The sequence below is a fragment of the Cupressus sempervirens genome, chromosome 2, assembly GCF_028749045.1.
Source record: "Cupressus sempervirens isolate cs-2001-9-10 chromosome 2, ASM2874904v1, whole genome shotgun sequence".
NCBI classification, from domain to species: Eukaryota; Viridiplantae; Streptophyta; class Pinopsida; order Cupressales; family Cupressaceae; genus Cupressus; species Cupressus sempervirens.
Window position 1 is genome coordinate 361,994,159 of NC_143119.1, and position 22,550 is coordinate 362,016,708.

The 22,550-nt window shown below is 34.8% G+C and overlaps 1 protein-coding gene and 1 long non-coding RNA gene across 2 annotated transcripts; one reads left to right on the plus strand and one right to left on the minus strand.

Moving 5' to 3' along the window:
* The first annotated feature begins 1,857 nt into the window (after positions 1–1,857).
* Positions 1,858–9,961, plus strand: LOC149572636 (putative multidrug resistance protein). Its single transcript, XM_089813748.1, has 8 exons — positions 1,858–2,592; positions 2,683–2,737; positions 2,848–3,026; positions 3,137–3,594; positions 3,677–4,217; positions 7,339–8,214; positions 8,303–9,300; positions 9,376–9,961. The coding sequence occupies exons 1-8, from the start codon at positions 2,347–2,349 to the stop codon at positions 9,752–9,754; spliced, it is 3,732 nt and encodes a 1,243-aa protein (XP_089669874.1). The 5' UTR covers positions 1,858–2,346; the 3' UTR covers positions 9,755–9,961.
* Positions 9,962–10,118: 157 nt separating this feature from the next.
* Positions 10,119–12,003, minus strand: LOC149572637 (uncharacterized). The gene is made up of 2 exons (XR_016359946.1): positions 11,649–12,003; positions 10,119–10,382 (listed from the first exon to the last, which is right to left on the minus strand). It is a non-coding gene; the product is annotated as an uncharacterized LOC149572637 (long non-coding RNA).
* Positions 12,004–22,550: the final 10,547 nt, after the last annotated feature.

The following is a 22,550-nucleotide window of genomic DNA, read 5'->3' on the forward strand; positions in this document are numbered from 1 at the left end:
AATCTAAATTTTAAGAATTTGCATATGCCTATTCCACCCATATTCCCGTTACCAAACGGACCCTTGAGAATAGAATCTGTCATTCTTCAACTCAATCCAACCGGAATTAACCTCCGAACCCGATTTCGCAATCTTTGTTCCGCAAAATTTGATTACAACCTTCTGTAACATATTTGACTCTGTTCCCTGCGCTTTTCTTAGCATTTCACGAGCAACGTGATCTATCATGATACGACACAAAGGTTCTTTTTGACAATGGTAGCCATTCAACAGCAACAAATGTGCTCTTCCGGGAAACAAGGGGTAATGAAAATTCTTAGGGTGAAAATGATGCCTTGGATTTACAGAAGGCCGATCTTCATCAGCAAAGAGAAAACAATGGAACAACCTCTTCTCTTGCCAATCACGAAAATACAAACAAACAATCCTTCTCTTTCCAATCATAGCAACAGCTCCGATCACAAAACAACAGTGACAGCTATAGCAACGAATTGCTCTGATACCAAACTGATGCAAAGCTGTTGGGTGATGCGAGGCACACCCCTGTCTACAGGTGGTTAATTATGTGGTGTTTCATGTTCACTAACAGTCATAGCTTTTGGTGCAACGGCAAATGAGCCTTACAATTGATATCAGGGCCTAATTTTGGCCTGGTCATAGGTTCAAATTTCAGCTAAACAGAAGTGAATAACATGTTCTTAAACAAAGTACAGCAGGTCAGGGAGGAAATAAACCATCCAGAATGTCCAGCATGGAAGAAAATATAAGGCGGTGAATTTTATTTACAGCTAGAAAAGCTTTTTACACAAGTCACGATCCAAGTGACGCACACCCAATGCATCCCTTTTCCTTTTCAGCTTAAGTCCTTGTTTGCCCACTACAGGACCTTCTCCTAATTGGCCTTTTCGAAAACCATTTTAAGCAATTACATAAAATAAGCAACTCTTCAAAAGATTGGGTCATTTAAAACCCTTTTAAATTTGGCAAATACAATTCGACAATTTTTAATTTTGATTGAACGGTTCGTCCTGCTTCCTGATTATGAGGAGTCAGTCGATCCCGATTCCTGTCTCTGAAAAGTTGATTTACATTAATAGTTAAATTCTTTGGACAACTCATTGCTATCAAACCAATGATTAGATCTAAGAAATATTTGTTGTTTACCAGATTCTGTGTGACTATTGATGTTGCTAACAAGTTGCCATCTTTAGTTGCCTTGTCTTCTTAAGTACCATGTTGGGGAGCAGAGAATAAAGTATGAGGTTTCCTCAAAACACTTCTAAACTGCATCCTGCAGCTAGTCACTTCGCTATTATTAGCATTGGCAATAGACGAATGTAAATGAAGAAAGAAATTTAAAAAGAGAGCTTGTTCCTATTCAAGTTTTGATGTTGAATCAGCGAAGGGGATGGCTATAGCAGAGGAAGAGTAATTTCCTAACCTTTATGGACTGCTACACTATCTAGCATTCCGCTTAAAGGAAAAAAAATTTAAAATGAAGGTATATGTCTTATTCACAGTTATTTTCTGGAATAGGAATAAGTTCATTTTAGAGGCAAAATGGGAATATGTATTCCTATTCCTTATTCCATTTGATGCAGCAAACAGAAAATAGAAAATATATTCCTAAATTTCTATTCCTATTCTAGCAACCAAACAGACCCTTGACATGAGAACCTCTAACAATTTTGAAGGTTTCAAAAGTCACAGACCCTTGGCATGAGAACCTCTAACAATTTTGAAGGTTTCAAAAGTCACAAGGTTTGATGAAGGGCGAAAACATTTACAACTAATCCAGAAATCCTTCAAAAATGTTATTCTTGCATGGGTAGAAAGGTGAGATAGATGCTCAATCCTTCTTAACCCTACATTAATTCCACCTTAAACAAATTCAACTATACTGATCATCTTTATATATTCTTTGTATTTGATTCGGAGAGGTATCTGAGCAAAGAGGGATTTAAAGTTGCTATAAAAGGACAGCAACTGTGCAAGTTGGTTGCAAGAAAATTATATATTAACTGTAAGTTTATTCAAATTGATAAGGCGATATGATTTTGTAATACCTTCTTTATTTTTTTGTCTCCCGCTAAATGATTCTCCTTCTGTTCAATTACGTAGTCTTATCGCATTACAACTTCTGTGCTTTTGATGAGCAAATAGCTTTGATTTCTAAATTAGTTTGAAGAAGGAAGCTATCCTGTTATAGCTGTTATGTATGTAAGTGAAAACATAAGGTCAATAATGCATTTGAAAGGGATTCTGATATCCTGGTCATATAGCTGTTATATATCCTGCCTATAATTCCTGATTTAAAAGGAGTTTGGCATTGTTTGTTTGCTAGTCATGGCTAGAGGTGTTTCTAACAAAAAAGGCCGTTCAGATGATTTACCAACTCCAAAACTGGCCATATGGAAAGTTTTCAAATTTGTAGATTATATTGATATGTTGACAATGACATTGGGAACTTTAGGTTCCATTGCAGACGGATTATCTGTACCTGCTACATGGATAATATGGGGAAGATTATCCAATACTCTAGGATATGGTCCATCTCAGAAAAATGGTGATTACATCACCAAAATGAACATGGTAAACTGTCTAGCAATATAGAATTTTATCGTTTCTGTCTTTTTAGCATTAGTTGCTAGATTATAATCATCTTTGCCGTGGCTGATGCAGGGAGTTATGTATATTGTGTATGTGGCCGCTGCAGTATGGATTGCAGCATTCGTAGGTGCTGTTTCTGTCTATAATTTGATAAATTTGAAGTCTTTAATGCTGTCTAATAGAGTTGAAGTGTTTAGTGTTGGTCAGTGAAAAAAAATTGGCTCTGCTGCTTTTCAGAGGCTTTCTTCTGGACTAGGAGCGGAGAAAGACAGGCGTCTCGACTGAGAAAAAAATATTTAAGAGCTGTGTTGAGACAAGATGCCCAATTTTTCGACACTAGAGGCACTGACACGGCCGAGGTGGTTAATGTTGTTACCAATGATATTCATCTCATCCAAGACGTCCTCAGTGAAAAGGTTTACAGATTTTTCAAGCATTTCGTCTTTATTCAAATTAATTTTGATATACTCATGTACCCTGGGGCCTGTTTCTATAATGCTGATGTCGAGAACTATTTTCTTTTCAGGCTCCCTTTTTTATCAAGAATGTAACAAGCTTTATTGGTTCCTATGCTGTGAGCTTTTACTTGTCATGGAAGCTGACGTTAGTGACCTTTCCATTGATCACACTACTGATCACCCCGGGATTCATTTATGGAAAGATTCTCATGAGGCTGGCCAGGGATACGCATGCACAAAATAAGACGGCCGGTACGATTGTAGAGCAGGCACTTTCCTCCATCAGGACTGTGTATTCATTCGTGGGAGAGCAAAGTCTAATCAACAAATATTCATCTGTACTCGATACAATTGTAAAGCAAGGTTTTAAGCAAGGCCTAGCAAAAGGATTAGTTATTGGAAGCAATGGCTTTACTTTTATAATATGGGCTTTTATTGCATGGCGTGGGAGCGGCTTGATCATATCTCATGCTGCATCACCGGGAAGAATCTTCGCAATGGGCATGCTTATAAGTCATGGTGGAACGTATGTAGCTATTCTTTATCAAAACATTTTGTGCTGATTATTTTTAATTTTCTTGTTTTGAAATTGTTACTTTGGTCTACAGGGCTTTGTCGATGGCACTTCCCAATCTGAAGTACTTTTCAGAAGCGGCCATTGCTGTGTTTCACATCTCTGAAATGACTGATACAGTACCAGAGGTCAATCAAACAGAGGAAGCAGGCAACGTATTGGAAAAGGTCTATGGCGAAATCCAATTCAAGAATGTACAATTCACGTATCCTTCTCGACCAGACACTCAGATATTTAGAAATTTCTCGTTAATTGTTCCTGCTGGACAAACTATGGCTCTGGTTGGAGCAAGCGGATCAGGAAAATCCACAGCACTTTTGTTATTAGAACGTTTTTATGATCCAACTGCGGGAGAGATTCTCCTGGACAGAATAAACATTCAAGATTTGCAGCTGAAATGGCTGCGCAGCCAAATCGGTCTGGTCAGTCAAGAGCCAACCCTGTTTGCTACCTCTATTCGAGAGAATATATTGTTTGGGAAAGAGAATGCCGCCATGGATGAAATCATCACTGCTGCAATGGCTGCTAATGCCCACAATTTTATCAGTCAACTACCACAGGGATACGATACACAGGTACTTTTTGGATGTTTAAAATGCACTTGCATTAAAGAGATGAAATAAAGTAAAAAGTCATGTAAGGCAGTGTAGGATTTTTAGAGCAGAAAGCTTAAACTTTTGCCCCGTTACGTTATCTTCAGAATTCTTAGTTATTAAATGGTGCAGGGGTATCAACGCGGAGGGAGCCCGTCAGAAATTTCAGCCCCTTTTAATTTCTGCGTTACATTCTTCCTTACAGTTTAAATCTAAATTTAGCAAAACGAAATCAGAGTGGTCTGAGTAAGGCAACAGAGGAGAAGTGATGGGTATTTACGTTCTTCTTAAGGAATACTACTTTATGGAGTTGTTAGAATTTTCTAGGAAGTTTTGGGGACGAATTTTATTTTGTGGGGGCAGAGTTTAAGCGGGAGAAAGGTCTGGGAGATAGATTTAAGGGATTGGTAGCTACGTTTTCATACTGTTGCGGGTCTATATAGATTTAAGGGGTTGGTAGGTACGTTTTCATACTGTTGCAGGTCTATATCAGAGTTGAACCAAATTTGAACATCTATTTTGAAAGTCATAGACATATTGCTTTGTATCTGATTTATACTCCAGGTTTTCAATAAAAATCTTTCAATTTTCTTGTAATTTGTTCTCAGTTTCTAGTATTGAATTTGTTGTTGCGAAATCAGTTTTTTGTTCAGATTTGAAGAGAGAGTATCCTTTTACATCAGTCGTATCGTGCGGATTGGTTCTGAGTGTGCAGGCAGATTCGCAGGAGGGAGCCAATTTGTACCAAGACTGAGCTTGTGGGTGTTGTGAAAAATGTATCCAAGAAGAGCCCCGCGTGATTGGGGTAGAGACAGAGTTCGAAGTGGAGAAAGAAATCCCCTAGACGCTATCCGTGGTGATGATTTTAAAGCCCTGAGGAGGCAAGTTGAAGCATTACAAGAATAAATTAGAAGAGGTTTTGCTCAAAGGAGAAAATCAAAGAGTGAAGAAGATGAAGCTACAAAATGTGACAAAGATAGAAGCGAAGAAGATGCAGCAGAAGTTGTGAATGATCATTTTGTGAGGGTATTGTCAATAATAGGAAAAGAGACCAAAGATTGATATCCCAATATTTGTTGGAAATCTGAATCCTGAAAAATTAATTAATTGGATAAGTTATATGGAAGAGAATTTTGAATTTGAAATACTTGAAAACCATCATAAAGTGAGATTTGCAAAGACCAGGTTGATGGGACATGCCTCTATTTGGTGGGAAAGAGTTGCAGCTTGAAAAAATAAGTACCAACCTAATAAATGTTATAGGATGGTGGAGAAATTGAAAAATCAGTTTATTCCAGTTAGATTATGAATTAGACTTTGTAAAGAAGATTCAAAGTCTCAGAGAAGGAGGGAAAATGGTGAGAAATATACAAAACAGTTTTGTAAGACTTTGATCCAGAGGTCATTCAGAGGCCAGCAAAAGTTAGCCCGTTACGTTAATGGGTTGAAGCCATGTATACAAGAAGAGATGGCTTTGGTGAGAGTTTACACAATAGAAGATGTATATCAGTTTGCCTTAAAAATTAAATAAAGATTAAACAAGAAATTTGAAAACAAGCAAAAAAGAAGCTGAGATGAAGAGAAAGAGAAGATTATATGGAGATTGGGATGAACCTTCGAATCAGAAAAATTAGAACAGTGATAACTAAGGCAGGAGCAAAAATGAAAGATATAAGGATTCGCATGATCTTAAAAATCAAAGTTCAAGATGTAGAGGAAGATTAGGTAAAGGTTTAGCAAGTGGAAATTACCACATAATTTGTTTTGAATGTGGACAAGAACACAAAGTGTATGAATGTCCAAAACAAGGGAAAAAATTTACTATGCTCCACAGAGTTTCTGGGATGGGGATGTGTTTCCGGTACAAGTACGGATCAAAGTCAAAATTTAGGTGACAAGACCTCAGACGACGGCAATTCAAAACATAGGAGATTTTCTTATATATAGAAACAAAATTCAAATATGCATACCATAACATTGATAAACTATTCACCTAGACATTCATATCATATCAATAAGACAACTAGGGGCCCATGCAGACAGCAAAGATTAAAAAAAAAGATTTTTGGGTGCTGCCAAAAAGGGGGCTGCCAGCAGTCCCCACGTTTCGTTTCCGGGACGGGTATGGCATCAAAACCACAGGGGACGCATCCCCATGGAACACTCGAAAAAATGAAGGCTAAGTGAGAGGTGCAAAAGTGAATGAGAAAGATGCTAAGTCGTCACAATCAGAAGATGCAGAAAATGGGGAAACACTTGTTGCAAGAAGAGACTCGATGAAGGCAGAACAAGAATGAGTACAAAGAAAAGTTTATGTAAGATAAGATGTGAGGGTAAGGTATGCAATGTCATCTTTGATGGTGGAACTGCAAACAATCTTGTTCCAGAAGAGATGGTAAGCAAGTTGCCAGTCGGAAAGAAGAAGGCACCTACATCCGTATCAGATTGCTTGGTTGCAGGATGATCAAAAAGTAACTGTGTTTTCATGCTCTTGCAGGTCTATATGAGAATTGAACCAAATTTGAACATCCATTTTCAAAGCCAATAGACATAATGTTTTGTATTCAACTCATGTTCTAAGTTTTCAACAAGACTTCTCAATTTCCTTGCAGTTTGTTATGAGTTTTAACATTGAATTTGCTGTTGCAAAATCAGCTTTATGTCAAGTTTTGAAGGGAGGGTTTCCTTTTACATCATTGAAATATCATGAAGTTCAACAACGTGTTAATTTGTTCCATCTCTGGCCTATTTTCCTCCTTTACTTTAACTGACTCTCTCATTCTTCCATTTTTGTTCTTAGAGTTCTATCCTTTTATATTACCTAATTTCAGAATGCTTCTGCACAGAAATTTCCTTCAAAATATATTTTCCATGGGTTTATTTTGCCTAAATCTTTGACAGATACTGTATGATTCTTAATTCACCTTTTCTAGATTTTTTATTATCACTTTACTCGTTTCAAAAAGCAGAGATTACCCATTTAAACTAACAATTATCCTTTAACAGTTGCCCTTTCAGACAGGAAATATGATTTAGCTTCCGTTATTCTTATGAAATTTGTTCTTACAACTGATATTTTTGCTGCACATTCTTCATATTGTAGGTAGGAGAACGAGGTGTCCAGATGTCTGGAGGGCAAAAGCAGCGTATAGCCATTGCTCGGGCAATGCTTAAAAACCCTCCAATAATGTTGTTGGACGAAGCCACTAGTGCTCTGGATGCAGAATCAGAGCAAATTGTCCAGGATGCTCTTGATAAAGCTTCTACAGGGCGTACAACTTTTATTGTGGCACATCATCTCTCCACAGTGAAAGCTGCAGACGAAATTGCAGTAGTGCAAGATGGTTGTGTTATTGAGTCAGGCGGACACCTGGACCTGATCCAAGATCCAAATGGCAAGTATGCATCTCTCATTCACTTACAGCAGAAAGTGGTCAAAATACAAACAATTGACAAAAATACCTCTAAACCAATTTTGAGAGGAACAAGCGGGGATCATGAGTGCATATCAGATACTTTAGATGAACATGGGAGTTCTTTTTCTACATTGGAGAAAGAAGAAAAGATAAAAATTTCACATAAAACTCAATCTCCATCCTTTTGCTTGATGTTTGCAATGAACTCTCCAGAATGGAAGAACGCTGTAGTGGGGTGCCTTGGTGCCATTGGATACGGAGCCCTGAATCCATCATATTCTATTACTGTTGCAAGCATGCTGTCAGTCCTATTTCTGGACAATCATGACGAAATAAGGACCAAATTAAGAAGCTACTCCATTAGTTTTGTGGCATTGACAGTGTGGTGCCTCCTAGCAAATGTGATTGAACATTATAACTTTGCAGTCATGGGAGAGCTTTTAACCAGAAGGGTCCGCATGAAAATGCTGTCAAAAATTTTAACCTTTGAAGTAGGATGGTTTGATATGAAAAAAAACTCAACTGGAACGGTTTGTTCTATGCTATCAAAGGAAGCTAATATGGCAAGTATTGAATTATTAAATTAAAATAGAATCTTTGTAGATAGAAGAAATACAGTATTTTTTACTGAGTTGTTCTCATATTATGCAGATGAGATCCTTGGTGGGAGATCGCTTGTCGCTTATGGTGGAAAGTCTATCAGCAGTGGCTATAGCCTGCATTGTTTCATTAGTTGTTTCCTGGCGTTTTGCCATTGTATTAATTGCCATACAACCTGTACAGATCTACTGCCACTACACAAAAAGGGTGTTACTTAAGAAACTTTCCAGGAAGTCTATGAAGGCTCACAACCAAACTAGCCAAGTGGCCACAGAATGTGTTGTAAACCATAGAACCATTGCAGCTTTTTGTGGTGAGGAAAGAATCCTCCGGCTCTTTGAATCCACTCAAGAAGAGCCACACAAAGAGATCAAGAGACAATCATGGTATGCAGGATTTGTTCTTGGAACATGTGAATTTATCCATACATCCCAAGGAGCTTTAGGATTTTGGTATGGAGGGAAGCTTAGACGTCAAGGATATTTAAGCTTTCATGCATTTTTAACCTGCCTGGGAATCATAGGAAGAGTTGGGCGGATTATAGGAGATGCTGGAAGCATGACTTCAGATATAGCCAAGGGGGCGGATGCTGTGAAATCTGTATTTATGATCTTGCAAAGAAATAGTTCCATAAATCCAGAAGATATTGGAGGACTTAAGCCAGATAAAATTGATGGCAGTGTTGAATTAAGAAATGTACACTTTTCTTATCCTACTCGTCCTAGTGTTATTGTATTGAGAGACTTCTGCCTTGAAATCAAAGCAGGAACCAGTGTGGCTTTGGTTGGCAAAAGTGGGTCTGGAAAGTCCACCATTATTGGACTGTTGGAGAGATTCTATGATCCTATCAAAGGACTAGTTGTAATAGATAATAAAGACATTAAAGCATTCAATTTGAGGTACTTGAGACATTTTATAGGTCTGGTAGGGCAAGAACCAACCTTGTTTGCAGGGAGCATTAGAGAAAACATTCTGTATGGTAAGGAAGACGCAACCGAGGCAGAGATGATTGAGGCCGCGACGGCTGCTAATGCCCATGGATTTATATGGTGAGTGATATCTTTAACCTGAACATTATTTTGTCTTATTTGGAAACACAGGTGTTGTTATTGATATTATTTCAGTCATTTGGAGAATGGATATGATACAAATACAGGTGATAGAGGACTGCAGTTGTCTGGCGGGCAGAAGCAAAGAATAGCCATAGCAAGGGCAATAATAAAAAATCCAAGTATCTTACTTCTGGACGAGGCAACTAGTGCATTGGATCTTCAATCAGAGAAAATGGTTCAGGAAGCTCTAGATCGAGTTATGGTGGGAAGAACAAGCATAGTAATAGCTCATAGGTTGAGCGCAATTCAAAACTCTGATTGCATAGCAGTTATTGAGGATGGAAAGATTGTTGAGCAGGGTAGTCATCCTGCTCTGATGAGTAAAGGTGAAAACAGCGAGTACTTCAGACTTATCAAGCTCCAAGAAAACAATATTCCCAGAACATCTTGAAATTGGTTTCTATTGCTTGCATCAAAACAGATTGTCTGAATATATATGAGTCTATTTTCAAAAAAAAATATGAACGAACTTCTTATAATGATTTGCAAAAGAAAAATTACTAGCCCAGTCCTCCAATATGGGCTGCCCCAAATGGCAGAGGTGCTTCTGCCATTAAGCTTGTATATGCCAGTAGCAATAGAGAGCGCATGACTTTTATATTCGTTTTCAGTAATACACATCAGGGAATTAACAACATATTAATCTCTAACAGTCCAGTTGAGCTTAATAAGCTTTATCATTCAATAACAACCAGAATTAAACCCTGGCGTTTTCAAAATGTGCAAAACAAACATTTAGTAAAAGAAATATCAAATAGTCCTTTAACATTGTTGTTTATATAAAAGTTTTATAGATGGAAACATAGCACGAAATGATGGTTTCTTGCTATACATTGAAGGCTCTCATAATATGTTTTTGAGAGCTGTAAAACAGTCCTTCAAAAGAAAACATATTTTCAGCTGTACAAAAATTATACTATCTAAACTTTTTAGTTGATACGAACAATTGAGGAAATTATCTTCCAACTGGAAACAGATCTTCTCAGATTAAACAATCGCTCTAATAATTTTGTAATATTCTGCGCAAAAATATAACCGTTCAGTTTCTAGTGTTGATCAATTCGTTAGTATCTTGCATTTTATTTTTCTCTTGAAAATTCGATGCACGCAATTCTGTAAAAGCGAGATGAGATGAACCAGTAATTTGTTAACTATTATGTAGTACATAAGTTAAAATGCATTGACTATTTACTCAAATTGCTGTCCAATTTCTTTAACAGAAAATATTGGGTCAGTAACAAATCAAAATTCAATTCTTCTAAGAAATTTTATGTCAAAGAATGGATTCTCTTCTAGATAAATTATTTATAGTAAATGAAAAATAAATTACAATTAGATGTATATGTTTGAAAATGGATTCTCTCTCATGCAAGAGCTTTCAATGCAATGGTAATTTGTGAGCCTCTCATCAGGGAGGTCTAGAGTAATCTACTCAAAATTAACACATAATAATAATTAATCTTAACAATAATAATATATGATAATAAATGAATAATAAATATTCTAGGCTTCAGCGGATTATTTATCACAAAAATAAATTAAAAAAATGAAATTTATGAATTCTCTCTCAATATGATAAAATGTTGTTTTGATCATTTCTAGATTAGATTGTGTGAAATTTTTTATTATCAATGTTTCAAATCACACTGTGTCATTTATCATCAGAATGTACAAGAGAACATAAGGAGAAAAGCTGATGAAAAAAAATCTACACAATATAATCCAGATACTAACAGAACAGCAACATATGGAATGTGGAAATCTAATAATTTTGAATGAAAAATATATGAGATAAAAAGTGAAAAGAAAATCAACACTAAGATTATCCTAATTCTTAATATTGTAAAAGTTCTGAAAATTGTACATCTACGAATGAATTCGCACCAAAAGGATAAAATGCTTTTTAAAAAGTGAAAGAAAATTAAGACTAAGATCATCACACTTCCCAGTAATCACAACATTATGAATCTCTTGAAAAAAAAAGGTAGGATGGTCTTATGGATCAAAGTTTGACTATACTTTTCATTGGTGAAATTAGGATTCAAACCTCTATGATTGTTGTTTTGATTTGTTTTTAGGTGAACTTGTTATTTGTTTTTCTATAATTATTTATTTTCACATTTTTGTCTGATATTTTTTAGCTCTTTCTAATATACAAAATTTTTAAAAACTTAGAAACCCTCTGTCAATTTATAATTTTAATATTAAATACTCATCTAATAAACATAGTAAATGAAATTAGAATATGAACTCTAAAAACAAGAACCATATAAACTCAAACTAACCTCAATTTGTTGAAAGCAACACTATCTTTAAAACTGTCGCATCCCCCGTAAAAGATATCTTATCTGGTAATCATGTCATAAAAATAAAAAAATTGTTGATGGAGCCAACGATGAGCAAGGAAGAAAGGCGTTAATACAGGAGAGAACCCCCGTTAAAGAAGAACGGTGCTGTGGTATGCAGAAAGAGGCACAAATGAGAAAAAGGGCTTCCGCGCTATTAAGAAGGCATGGCATTCCTTCTTTTGCAGGAGGAAGATGGACCCAAATATTTTACCCTCGAGAGATGCGAGCAGTGTTGGTCGACAAGAGGAGAGAAAAAAATTATATATAATACTAACGTTTTAAAATAGTAAACCCCAACATTAGCCCACTTCGAAGTAACTACAAAATAATATTGAAAATATTTGAGAGCCTTCTAATTTTTCTCCAAAAATTAAATCCATAATAAATAAAAAGATTTAGAATTTATCTATAAAAAATTGTTATAAAATATTTTTAAAAATATTATATATCTATGAAGATATAATTTTTTTTTAAATAAATAAAAGTTTGAATACTGATAAAGTATAAAAAAATGACTTGAGAAAAAATTATAAATTAAAATAATAGAATATGGATGTTAAAAAATGAGATGTTTCACAATTTCATTCATCTTTCTATAATTATTTTTTCATTAGATTGATAGATTTAAAATATAATTAAATATTATATCTTGAGTCCATCTAAGTTTATATCTATTGATCATTTTGATCACTGCTCAAAATGTTATCTCTGATCGAGTTTCTAGTTTCCTAAACTTTTTTTTAATATTCACAAACAAAATCCTTTACTACAATTTTGAGTTTAAGCATTAAAACATAAATAAATTTCCCTTTTCTTATGAGCAAATCAATATTTTCTTGAATATTATTATATTTTTCACAAAATACAATATTTAAATAAGGCATAAAAATAATTTATCTTCTACCCTTACCATAAGGTAGGGACGCAAGCCCTTCAAGAGCTCTTGTTTACTTTAACATGTTTTTCGTTTTCATTTGTGAGCAATTAAAAATAATACATATATTTATGAACTATAGTTTCTTCAAGTACTTCATTTTTAATAAATATTGTTTACAACTTGATGCCAATGCATTCTATATTATTAACAAATAATTTATTCCTATTTTTCTTTTCCCATTAGATGTAGTATTTAAAGCTTTGTTCTGGCACACGATTGTTTATAGTCTACTAATCTATTAGCTATTGATTATATAATTCCATGTCAATATTTTAATAGTGGAGATACAAAATTGGTCTTGACTTTATAAATTATTTTATTTCACAATTGTAATGGACATACAAGCCATCCAACACCATTCTCACACTTTTCTAATGTCAACATCACATATGTAAAAATATGGACAAATGTTTTGTCTCAATCCAGAATCTTGTGAATAGATTGAAGGTGGAGTCAAACAACAGAAGATGAAGCAAACATTGGTTGAAGGCTACAAAAGGAACATTGGCAGTAGCAATCGATGTAGGTTGGAGAATCAAAGCATAGGTTGTAAAAGCAGTAGTAGTAAGATACCTGATGATGGGGAATATTCTCTTGGAGTTTTGGTGAGCACTTGATAAATAGTAGTAAGAGTGGTGAAGTGTAGAATCAAAACATCCATTGTTCTTATGATGGACAAGACAAGTGGGTGATGAGTGAGCATGGAATTTACATTTTGAATCCTGTCAGATTTCATTTTTAAAATTACGGAACATACTCTATCCACCTAGGTTGTTTGATATGGGAGCATCCTTAGGTCATTTGCAATCTCTCATCACCCAAAAATTATTTCGTTTTGATTTATATGCATATGATATTTTCTTATTATTTTATCTTGTGATTGATTTAGTTGGCGCGTTTTCTTATACGATCCTTATGGCATGGTCTAAACATAATGGAGTTCTTATTTCTAGCTTTGTATCATGTTATGATGTTTCTAACTAAAGTTATCTTTTAAGATTAGTCTAGTTCTATATCGGCTTTCTTGTTCTAATGGTCAAGGTGGCGAGTTGCGGCTTGCAATGAAGAGCCATAGCATGTGATATATACTAGCACATTATTTCATGTTGTAGTTCATGTATGATCAACCCTCTTGTATTTTCTCACAACATGATGTATTTATTTGGGGTTTTTCTTATGATTTGCATCCTGACCTATTTGTTTGTAATACATTTCCTTTGTCTTGAAAAGTAAGGATCAGATAAGCCTACTTGTGGCTAGCAATATTGTATATAAGTAAGGAAAAAACTCTAGTTTAAGCAATGTTAAGTGTGGCAAGAATGCTACAAAATTAGGTGGTTATTAGGAGTAACAAGGATAACTAAAGTGTGTTTCTAGATTCATAATTTGAGGGATGATCATTTGCAAACCTATAGTAGTATTATATTGACAATGGTTATGCAATAACTGCATTTGTAGGCCAACTTGATGATTATCTAGTAATTTCCTTCTAGTGGTGTTCAATGATTTTTGTGTTCTTTGGGCATTTCCGCTATTGCATATTCTTTGTTGCAAGGCTGGACATCTCCTTTAGGGATTCTTTGACTTTGACTATGTCAACACTTAATTCATTTTACAAGAATCCCTCAACTGAAGTGGTGATCTTGTATGTACTACCAATATATAGATGCATAGAGTTGATTTTGTCAAAAATGACTTTAGAAAAATTTTAAGAGCAAAGAAAACTAGTTGGAAATATTTCAATTTGTACAAGCCTTTATAACATTCTCTTCACTCCTACCAATGTATGTGGTCACGTGAATTTTTATTAATAGGCTATATGCATTCATCAAACCATAAATAAAAAAGTTAGGTCTGTTTAAAATATGACAAATATAATTTATGAAAATTTATAATGCATATAAATCATGAAACATCCAAAGATAATACAACTATATTGTTTTTGGAGAAAATATTACTCGAAATGAAAGTTGTGGGGTTAAACAAATTCATAGATCAATCATGTCTATGTGTAACACTTTACCATGTAAAAGTGATAGGGAGAAATGCTTTCACCTACAACTAAGGTAAGGTAAAATTGTATTTTGGATTATTTAAGAAAGTTCTTCATGCCCAATGAAAACTTTTAACAAGTAGTAATTGGAAATGAGAAAATCTATTGCAAAGTAGTGAAAATGACTCTATCAAATGGTGAGAACATATTCTCTAAAGAAATTGGGGAATATGGTAAATAGATTTTTACCTTTAAAAGTGGAAAGAATGAAAATCACAAGATGAAGATATTTAATAGACTTTACAAAGATAAAAATAATGTAAAAAATTAATACAAAGATTTGCTAATGTTGAAAGTTTAGTTCTGAAATGATAAAAGTATTCACAGTCTTGAGTGAGAATGGTTTCACTAGGTTTATTGTTTTTACATAGGCTCAAAGAAATGATGATTAAAATTTGAGAAATTTTATTAGCTATGGGGTTGAAATTTTCTTATAAAAATATACAAGAAGGAAGAAATATGTATATATTGTAAAAATATACAAGAAGGGAACAATGATGATCAATTTGTAAATAATGTTTTCTCTTTATTTACAAAATTAAGTGATACTTCAATTTTCACCAAGGAAATAAAGGATAAACTGACTAAGATTGACAAAGACTTGAAGTACAGTGCTAGTCAGTTAGCACTTGACCTAAGTTCTAGCTCCAATCATTTTGTGAAAGATTTTTCATAGATTATAAGTAGAATTACTGAGGGAGGAGGCCAGAATTAGAGCAACAATATCAAACTTTCAAAGTATGATACTTCCTCACATGGATGTGATGAAGAAACATCTTGCACATGCAGAGACACTAGTTCGTGACACAAACTTCTCACTTGCAGACCTCATGATGGAGTTATCAGCTAAACTTCAGATTGAAATGCACATTTTGAAGGTATTGAAGGAAAATTGGGATAAAACTATGTCTTTAATTTTGAAAGTGCATCATGACTTCCTCACTCATTTTGGTATAACCTTGTAAAGATATGTTAATGGCATTTGTAACAAAAACAAGGGAGAAAATATAGTAGATAACTTATACAAGAGTGAGAATATAGAGGAATATGTATAAGGGAAATGTATATGTTTATATAGAATAGATGATCAAATGTGGAGACAAACAAAAATAATTCAATTAGTTGTGACCAACCCACAATTTTTAGTTCAAATTGAGTTACAAAACTAAACACATGGAAAGGGGGAGTTTAATAAAAAAGTTTTGATTAAGAGATTTTAGATTGTTGATAGAACTACACAAGACAAGTATTTTTGTCACTAATGCCAAAGGGGGAGATTGTTGACCCTATGGCAAGACATATTGTTAATTAGTGACAAAAAACTTCAGTTGTCTAGGAAGGTCAGTTAAAACTACAACTGAGCTTTCCATCAAGCAACATGTTTCAATGTATCCCGATCAATTCAAGTATATCTGGTGTAAACTAAGTTCCTTCTTATAAACCAACTTCACAATGTAAATCAAGTTATCAGTGTTATAAATATGAATTGAGTTCTCAGTATGAACTAAGTTCACAGTACTTTTTGAGTTTTCAATATGAATCGAGCTACCAATACAAGTCAATATGCTCTAGTGTCATCCAAGTGTTGAAGTGTTACTCGAGCATCCAATGTTACTCGAGTGCTGGAGTATCACCTGAGCTCGCTATGTTGCTCGAGCATCAGCTTGACACCAAAGTGAATGGTGTGACCCAAGCATTAGCATTTGGCCGACTTGAAGGTATAATTTGGTTATTGTAAAGATATCTCTAGTGTGAGTCGACTTTGTATGAAGATATTGTTTGATGGATATATAAGGAAGGCAAATTAGTTTGTATAAGATGTTATATGTGGAATACATAAGAAATAAATAATTAAAAGTATATTCGTGTGAATAAGGAATATGAAAGAGTAGTTTGATTAGTTGGCTACCTAGCAGTATAAAGGGAAAAGGAGAGACTCGTCCATCACAACCAGGTAATTATATTATTCAAAGGATCTATTTCAGTAAACAAAGTTGCAAAGCAAAGATCAACCTATCGATTCATCCTAATAGGTGCATTAGTCAAATCCTCTAACCAAATGGACCTAATAATTCTTTGTTGAATCTTCTAACATAGTACATACTTCATTGTATTGTAAAATCCTTTCACAAGGTGGACCTAACAGTCCATACTCCTAACAGAGTAGATCACCAAAAGTGATCAATTGTAAGCCCTAATAAGCCAACTTTATTACTGCAATAGTGAAGCATTGTGGGTGTCTACATTTGCACCCCAATTTTACCTTCTCCTTGGAGGGTTTCTAGGTTACCAAATATTGTGTCAAAGTGTTATGGTGTTGATTTCTTTATTACTTTATCTCCATCCACAACAATAGATTATATAACCTAATGAAGTAAAGCAAAAGTATTCTAAGTGAAAAAGTTTAAGAATTTCCTTATTCACCCCCCTTCCCCTTTCAATTGCTTGTTTGCCATTACATTTCCAACAATTGGTATTAGAGAAAGGTTCTCCTATCAGAGGCTTAACAGATTAAGAGTAAAAATCTGAGGAAATGGAAGTGTACATGTTACAGAAAGCTTTTGAGAATTACAAACTTGATCTACATATGGCTATGGATCAAGTTAGGAAACTCAAGGAGAAACTCACTCACTCTCTAAAAAGAAGAAAAGAATTGGCTATACATATGAATGACAATCTCTACATAGAAGAAAGAATAGAAGACCTCTATAGATAAAGAAGCTCAAAAGAAGCAGATGTAGCCATAGAAGATCTACTAGTAAGGAATGCTACTCTACAAGAAGAAGTAAGAAAATTGAAAAGAGAATAGGAAAGTCACTTGGTCGGGCTATGTGAAGTCATGGAACAAAGGAACAAAGTAGTAAATGAAAAAGAAATGGAAGATGAAGACAAAAGACTACTTGAAACAAGATTAGAAGAAAATACCAATGAAAACCAATAGCTATCACAACATCAGGCAAACATGGAAAATCAGCTAGATGATGCAAATCAAGGAATCACCAATCTAAGAGCAGAAGATGATAGACTCCAAAATGAACTAAGAGTTGAAAAGGAACACAATGAATGACAATTGAGGTCACAAGAAAGTGTGAATCAATTGCATGAACAAAATCTGAATAGACCTAAAGGCACTACTAGCTTAGGGTATATTAATCAAGGAGAATCATCACATCAAGGAGCACAGAAGAAAAAAAGGCCTACATGCAATAATTGTGGAAAGATAGGCCATGCATTAATTATTTGTTTAAGTAGTAGTGTATAACCCAAGTTCAAAGGTCATTGATATAACTGTAACAAGTATGGACACAAGGCTAATGAATGCAAAACTAGATCAAAGTTTGAAGGGAATTGTTTCACATATCATAAGCATGGTCACAAATCTTCAGAGTGCAGATCAAATCAATGGAATCTAAATAATCAGTACAATGGAACTAGAAAAAGAGCATTTATTAGTTGGGACTACAACACATGGGAAGATGTCATCTATGTGGAGAATATGCTCACATTTGAGTAAAGTGTGTAAGAACTCACTTCAGAAAGAGACATACTAACATAAGATTCGATGTATGCAAAACGATAAGTCATTTGGAAAGAAAATGTATGAATAGAGATACAACAAATTTTGGTGAAGAAAACAAAGAAAAATCCAAGATTAAAGGGATCAAAACTCAGATGAGTTAGAAATGGGTAAGGAAATCAAAGGAAAGCACAAGGAAAGACAGTGAAGCTATCATCAACCAATCCAAATAGTTGGGTGAAGCATTCACATCAAGCTAATAAGTCAAGGAGATGGCTAGAACCAAGCATTTAAGAAAGATCCTACATCAGTTCAAGTTAAGAAAGAAAGAGTAGTTCAAACCTGCATATTCGTATGCACAAGGTTAAGCAAGGGAGCTATTGTTATAATTCTTTAGAATAACTGAGAGGGGGGGTGAATCAGTTATTCAAGGTCCAATGCCACTTCCTTTAAATCCTCAATAGCACATAACTAAAACTATCATGCATGTAATTTGAACATTTAAACAACTATGAAAAGTAGACATGCATCACACCATAACACTAAGAATTTGATAACCCAGAAACCCTCCAGGAATAAGAAGGTAAAACTAGAGTGGGGATGATACCCACAAAATAACTGCGCAATTTGATTTCAACCACTTCTGATGGTCTGCCCTGTTAAAGACATGCCCTGTTAAAGGCTACAACACATTGTTAAATGTGACCTTGTTAGAGGATTTCACCATACTATTAGAAATGGGCCTGGTTAAAGGACTTTGGAACATTCACTTGGAATGTCACCCTGTTAAAGGATTTACAACATGGCTATTAAACCAACCTAAGTCCATAGGATTTATCTTAGCTGTTACAATTGCTAGAGAGTAACAAAAATAACTTTTGATCTGATACAACTTACAACATATCTTGTAGATTACAGATCACACTTCAGTTCAATCCTTTGCTTGGCTTTAATCGTAGTAGCTCTGAAAGCTTGTCATCTCAAGCTTCATCATCTTGAGTCTTCTTACTCATTATACCAATGCAATCATATCTGTGGTCATCTAGTGAAACAGAGTATCTATGCTCTCTTTCTTCTTAGCACCTTCTTCAGCACTTCATGCTTTCATGCCTAACCACCACACCACTCTTTTGTTCATGACCTTATGACTCCTTAAATAGAAATTTGGAATACCTTTCCCGCTCGATTCACTCTTTCCAACTTTAGGGTTTCAACAGATTAGGTAAGATACAATGTATCTATCCCATATTTTGCTCTTATCTAGAAATTTCATCTAGAATCTAATTGTTTTTGTTAGAAATGGTTTACATAGTTTTCTATGCCACCAACTCATCATTCTTACCTTCTATCTGGTTCACAAAATTCTAGATAACTCCCATGTCGGCTCAGACCTGGCGAATCTTCGATTTTCAAAATAATGCAGCAACTCAACATTATTGATTTACTGATGCTCGACACCCTCTGTATTACTCAGCTCTTGTATTATGCTCGACACTTGCATCTTGCTCGACACTTGTATCTTTTTTGCTACTCGGCACCTAGCCTTCACTCGGCACCTGAAGACCACTCGGCACACTCTTATGAACTTAGTTAGGCTATACAAATGACTTAGCTAACCCTTACATCTTTGATATGTCTTGTTGTGTCTATCCTCTATGTCTTAGAGTATGTCATCAATACACTATTTCATCAATGGCTTAGCTGATCCTTATACTTCATTACAAAATCATAACTTCAACCTTTGTCTAGGTACTCTAGTTACATCTTATTGATTGCCACCTCCTTGTCAATCAACCAACTTATAGTATTTGGACCATTAAAGCAATTGTCATTCCTGTAAGTAGAAAGTTTGACATCAATGACAAAACAATGATTGAAAACATTCTTTACTAGTTCCATTACTCTTCATTGCTTTTCAATCATTTCCAACAGCTATGTTCTAATCAAGTTATAACCCAATTGTAACCAAGCTAGCAATCATCTTCAAGAAAATTCAAGTTGGAAATTAGTTTTAACCAAGTTGTCCAATAATTAGTTCATGCCAAGCTAATTATTCAAAGACCTTACCAAGCTATCTCACTTACCATTATATGATGTATTTGATGCATTTATGAGACCCTAAGATTTTAAAACATTCATAAAAGGTGAAATCAAGGGTTTATTATTTTACCTTGCATTCAAAATTCAGATTGTGTAGAGTGATTTCGAGCCCCCAAATAATCAAGAGTAAATTTTTATTGGAAGAGAAGTTGCAGGAAAGGTTATCTATTTTTATAGATTCTTCATTCACTGAGCATTATGATATCTAACTCCAGTGAAAAAGAAAAGAAGGGTTATGAGATGTTGTTGAAGAATACAATATGCAAGGCACCAACATTCAAGCTCTACCCTCTAATTGTTGAGCAGATAGATACATTGGGAGCTCACTCAGTTATTTCTCCTAAGGTAATGTTGATAAATGATATCAAATAATTTTATCATTGTACAATTTAGGATTTTGTTTTGTTTTGTTGTGATGTGGAGCCTAATCAAACTTAGAGATTTCTTTAGTGTGATTGCTCCAGTACCTTAGATGTGCTCCCTATCATAGTAGAAGTTGGGGTCGAGGGGAAATTCCCCCGAAGCAAAAAATGACCTTATATTGTAAAAGGCATTGACCATTATTTTTATATTGGACGACTTATTCTAGCCCTAATTTTGTAAGTGGCAAAAGCTTGTATAAAATGGCCTAGAGATAGGGATTTCATAGAGTATGGTGATATCATAGCTTCTTGCGGTGGTATTGAGCTGTAAGGGATTGTTGATTGTAATCATTGGATAATAAAAATATTGGACTTGTTGCTGGTGGACGTAGCCCAAGGATTGTGTGAACCACATTAAATCTTTGTGTCTTGTGTTCTCTTCTGTGCGATTTATTATTTTTTAATATTAGTTATATTTGCATGTAACTATTATTTCGATCTGAGGTTAATCCTAACACATTTGAGCTAAATGAGGTATACAATGCACTATGTAAGAATGGAGTAATGAAGACTGAGGAAAAACATCTGGAAGTCAAGGGTTTGACACATGCCTTGCATGCGACATAACTTTCAAGTGAAATGGATTAGATACATTCTTAGTAGGGTTCATGATATGTCCTTCTGGCTTGAGAAACCCATGAAGATTACTAAGAAGATGATTCATCGAGTTACGAGCTACCCAATGCTATAAAAACCCAAGATAACTGAAACCCTATCTTGTGGTGAGCTTGGTAAGAAAACCCTAGCAGAATGGGATGGTAGAAGCATGAAATTGAACAACATAAATGACATGGAAATCAAATTTTGGATTCATTTCATAGCTGCCCCTATGATCACCACTACAAGGAATTTAGAAAGGAGATTGAAGCTTTAGGATGAAGATGATGAAGAGGAAGAAAACACTCCTATTATTTAACTAAACAAGCCCCCGCTATCCTTTGAGAAGCACTTGAAAAGATTGAAGGAAGGAAGTGGCATGGCAGGTTTCAAGTATATCAGATATGAATCTAGAGGCAAGGAGGAGTAGCAAAAAATAGACAATGCTTTGGTTGAAAAGATGGGTAAATGAAGATATGATCCAAATGAGCTAAAGAGTTAAGCTCTAGAAGTCCTACTCAAGGCTATAACACAAACATGGACCAATGTTGTGAAAACAGAGAAGGACAAAAGAAGAAAAAAAAACTTTGAAGAGTATCATGCCACATTTCACAAAAGAAGAAATCAAGGAGGCCATGAAAAAGCATGAAAACAAGCATACTCCTAGATTCAAAGCATTTCAATTTTTTTCCAATAATATTGAAGGGGTTGTTTAGTCCACAAAAAAGTTGTGGAAAACCATTTTTTAGGAAGAGAATAAGATAGAAAAATATGAAGAGTCAGATGTATAGACTATAAAAGAGTCAGATATAGAAATGATGGAAGCTAATGTGATTTCCTCTCTACCCTCTACTCCTAGTCAAGCCATTGCTTCATCAAGTGTAGAGAAGACAAAGAAGGAGAAACAAAGTCTTGCATCCACCCAAGTAGAAATTGGGTAGCAAACTTTGACTACTTCTAGGCAAGGCTTACTTGAGAAAATATCATAAAAGGATGAGGAAATGATTGACAAAGGAAGTAAAGAAGAAACCAAAAGTCAACCAACTGGAGAAGAGAAGAAGGATGAAGATAAAGGCAAAGAAATCATAGTTTCTCCAAGTGCTAAGGGAAAGGAAAAGGAAAAGATTTATGATGAGATTGACCTTGATACTAAGATTGTGATTTTGAATTGGGATCAATCCAATTGCTCTGTTGAATAGATGGAGATCTTGAG

Excerpts from the sequence above, each read along its gene's own strand:
- LOC149572636 (XM_089813748.1), top strand. The coding sequence starts at position 2,347 with ATGGCTAGAGGTGTTTCTAACAAAAAAGGCCGTTCAGATGATTTACCA. Across the intron at positions 3,027-3,136 it reads AAGACGTCCTCAGTGAAAAG|GCTCCCTTTTTTATCAAGAA; the intron begins GTTTACAGATTT and ends TTTTCTTTTCAG. Across the intron at positions 8,215-8,302 it reads TATCAAAGGAAGCTAATATG|ATGAGATCCTTGGTGGGAGA; the intron begins GCAAGTATTGAA and ends CATATTATGCAG.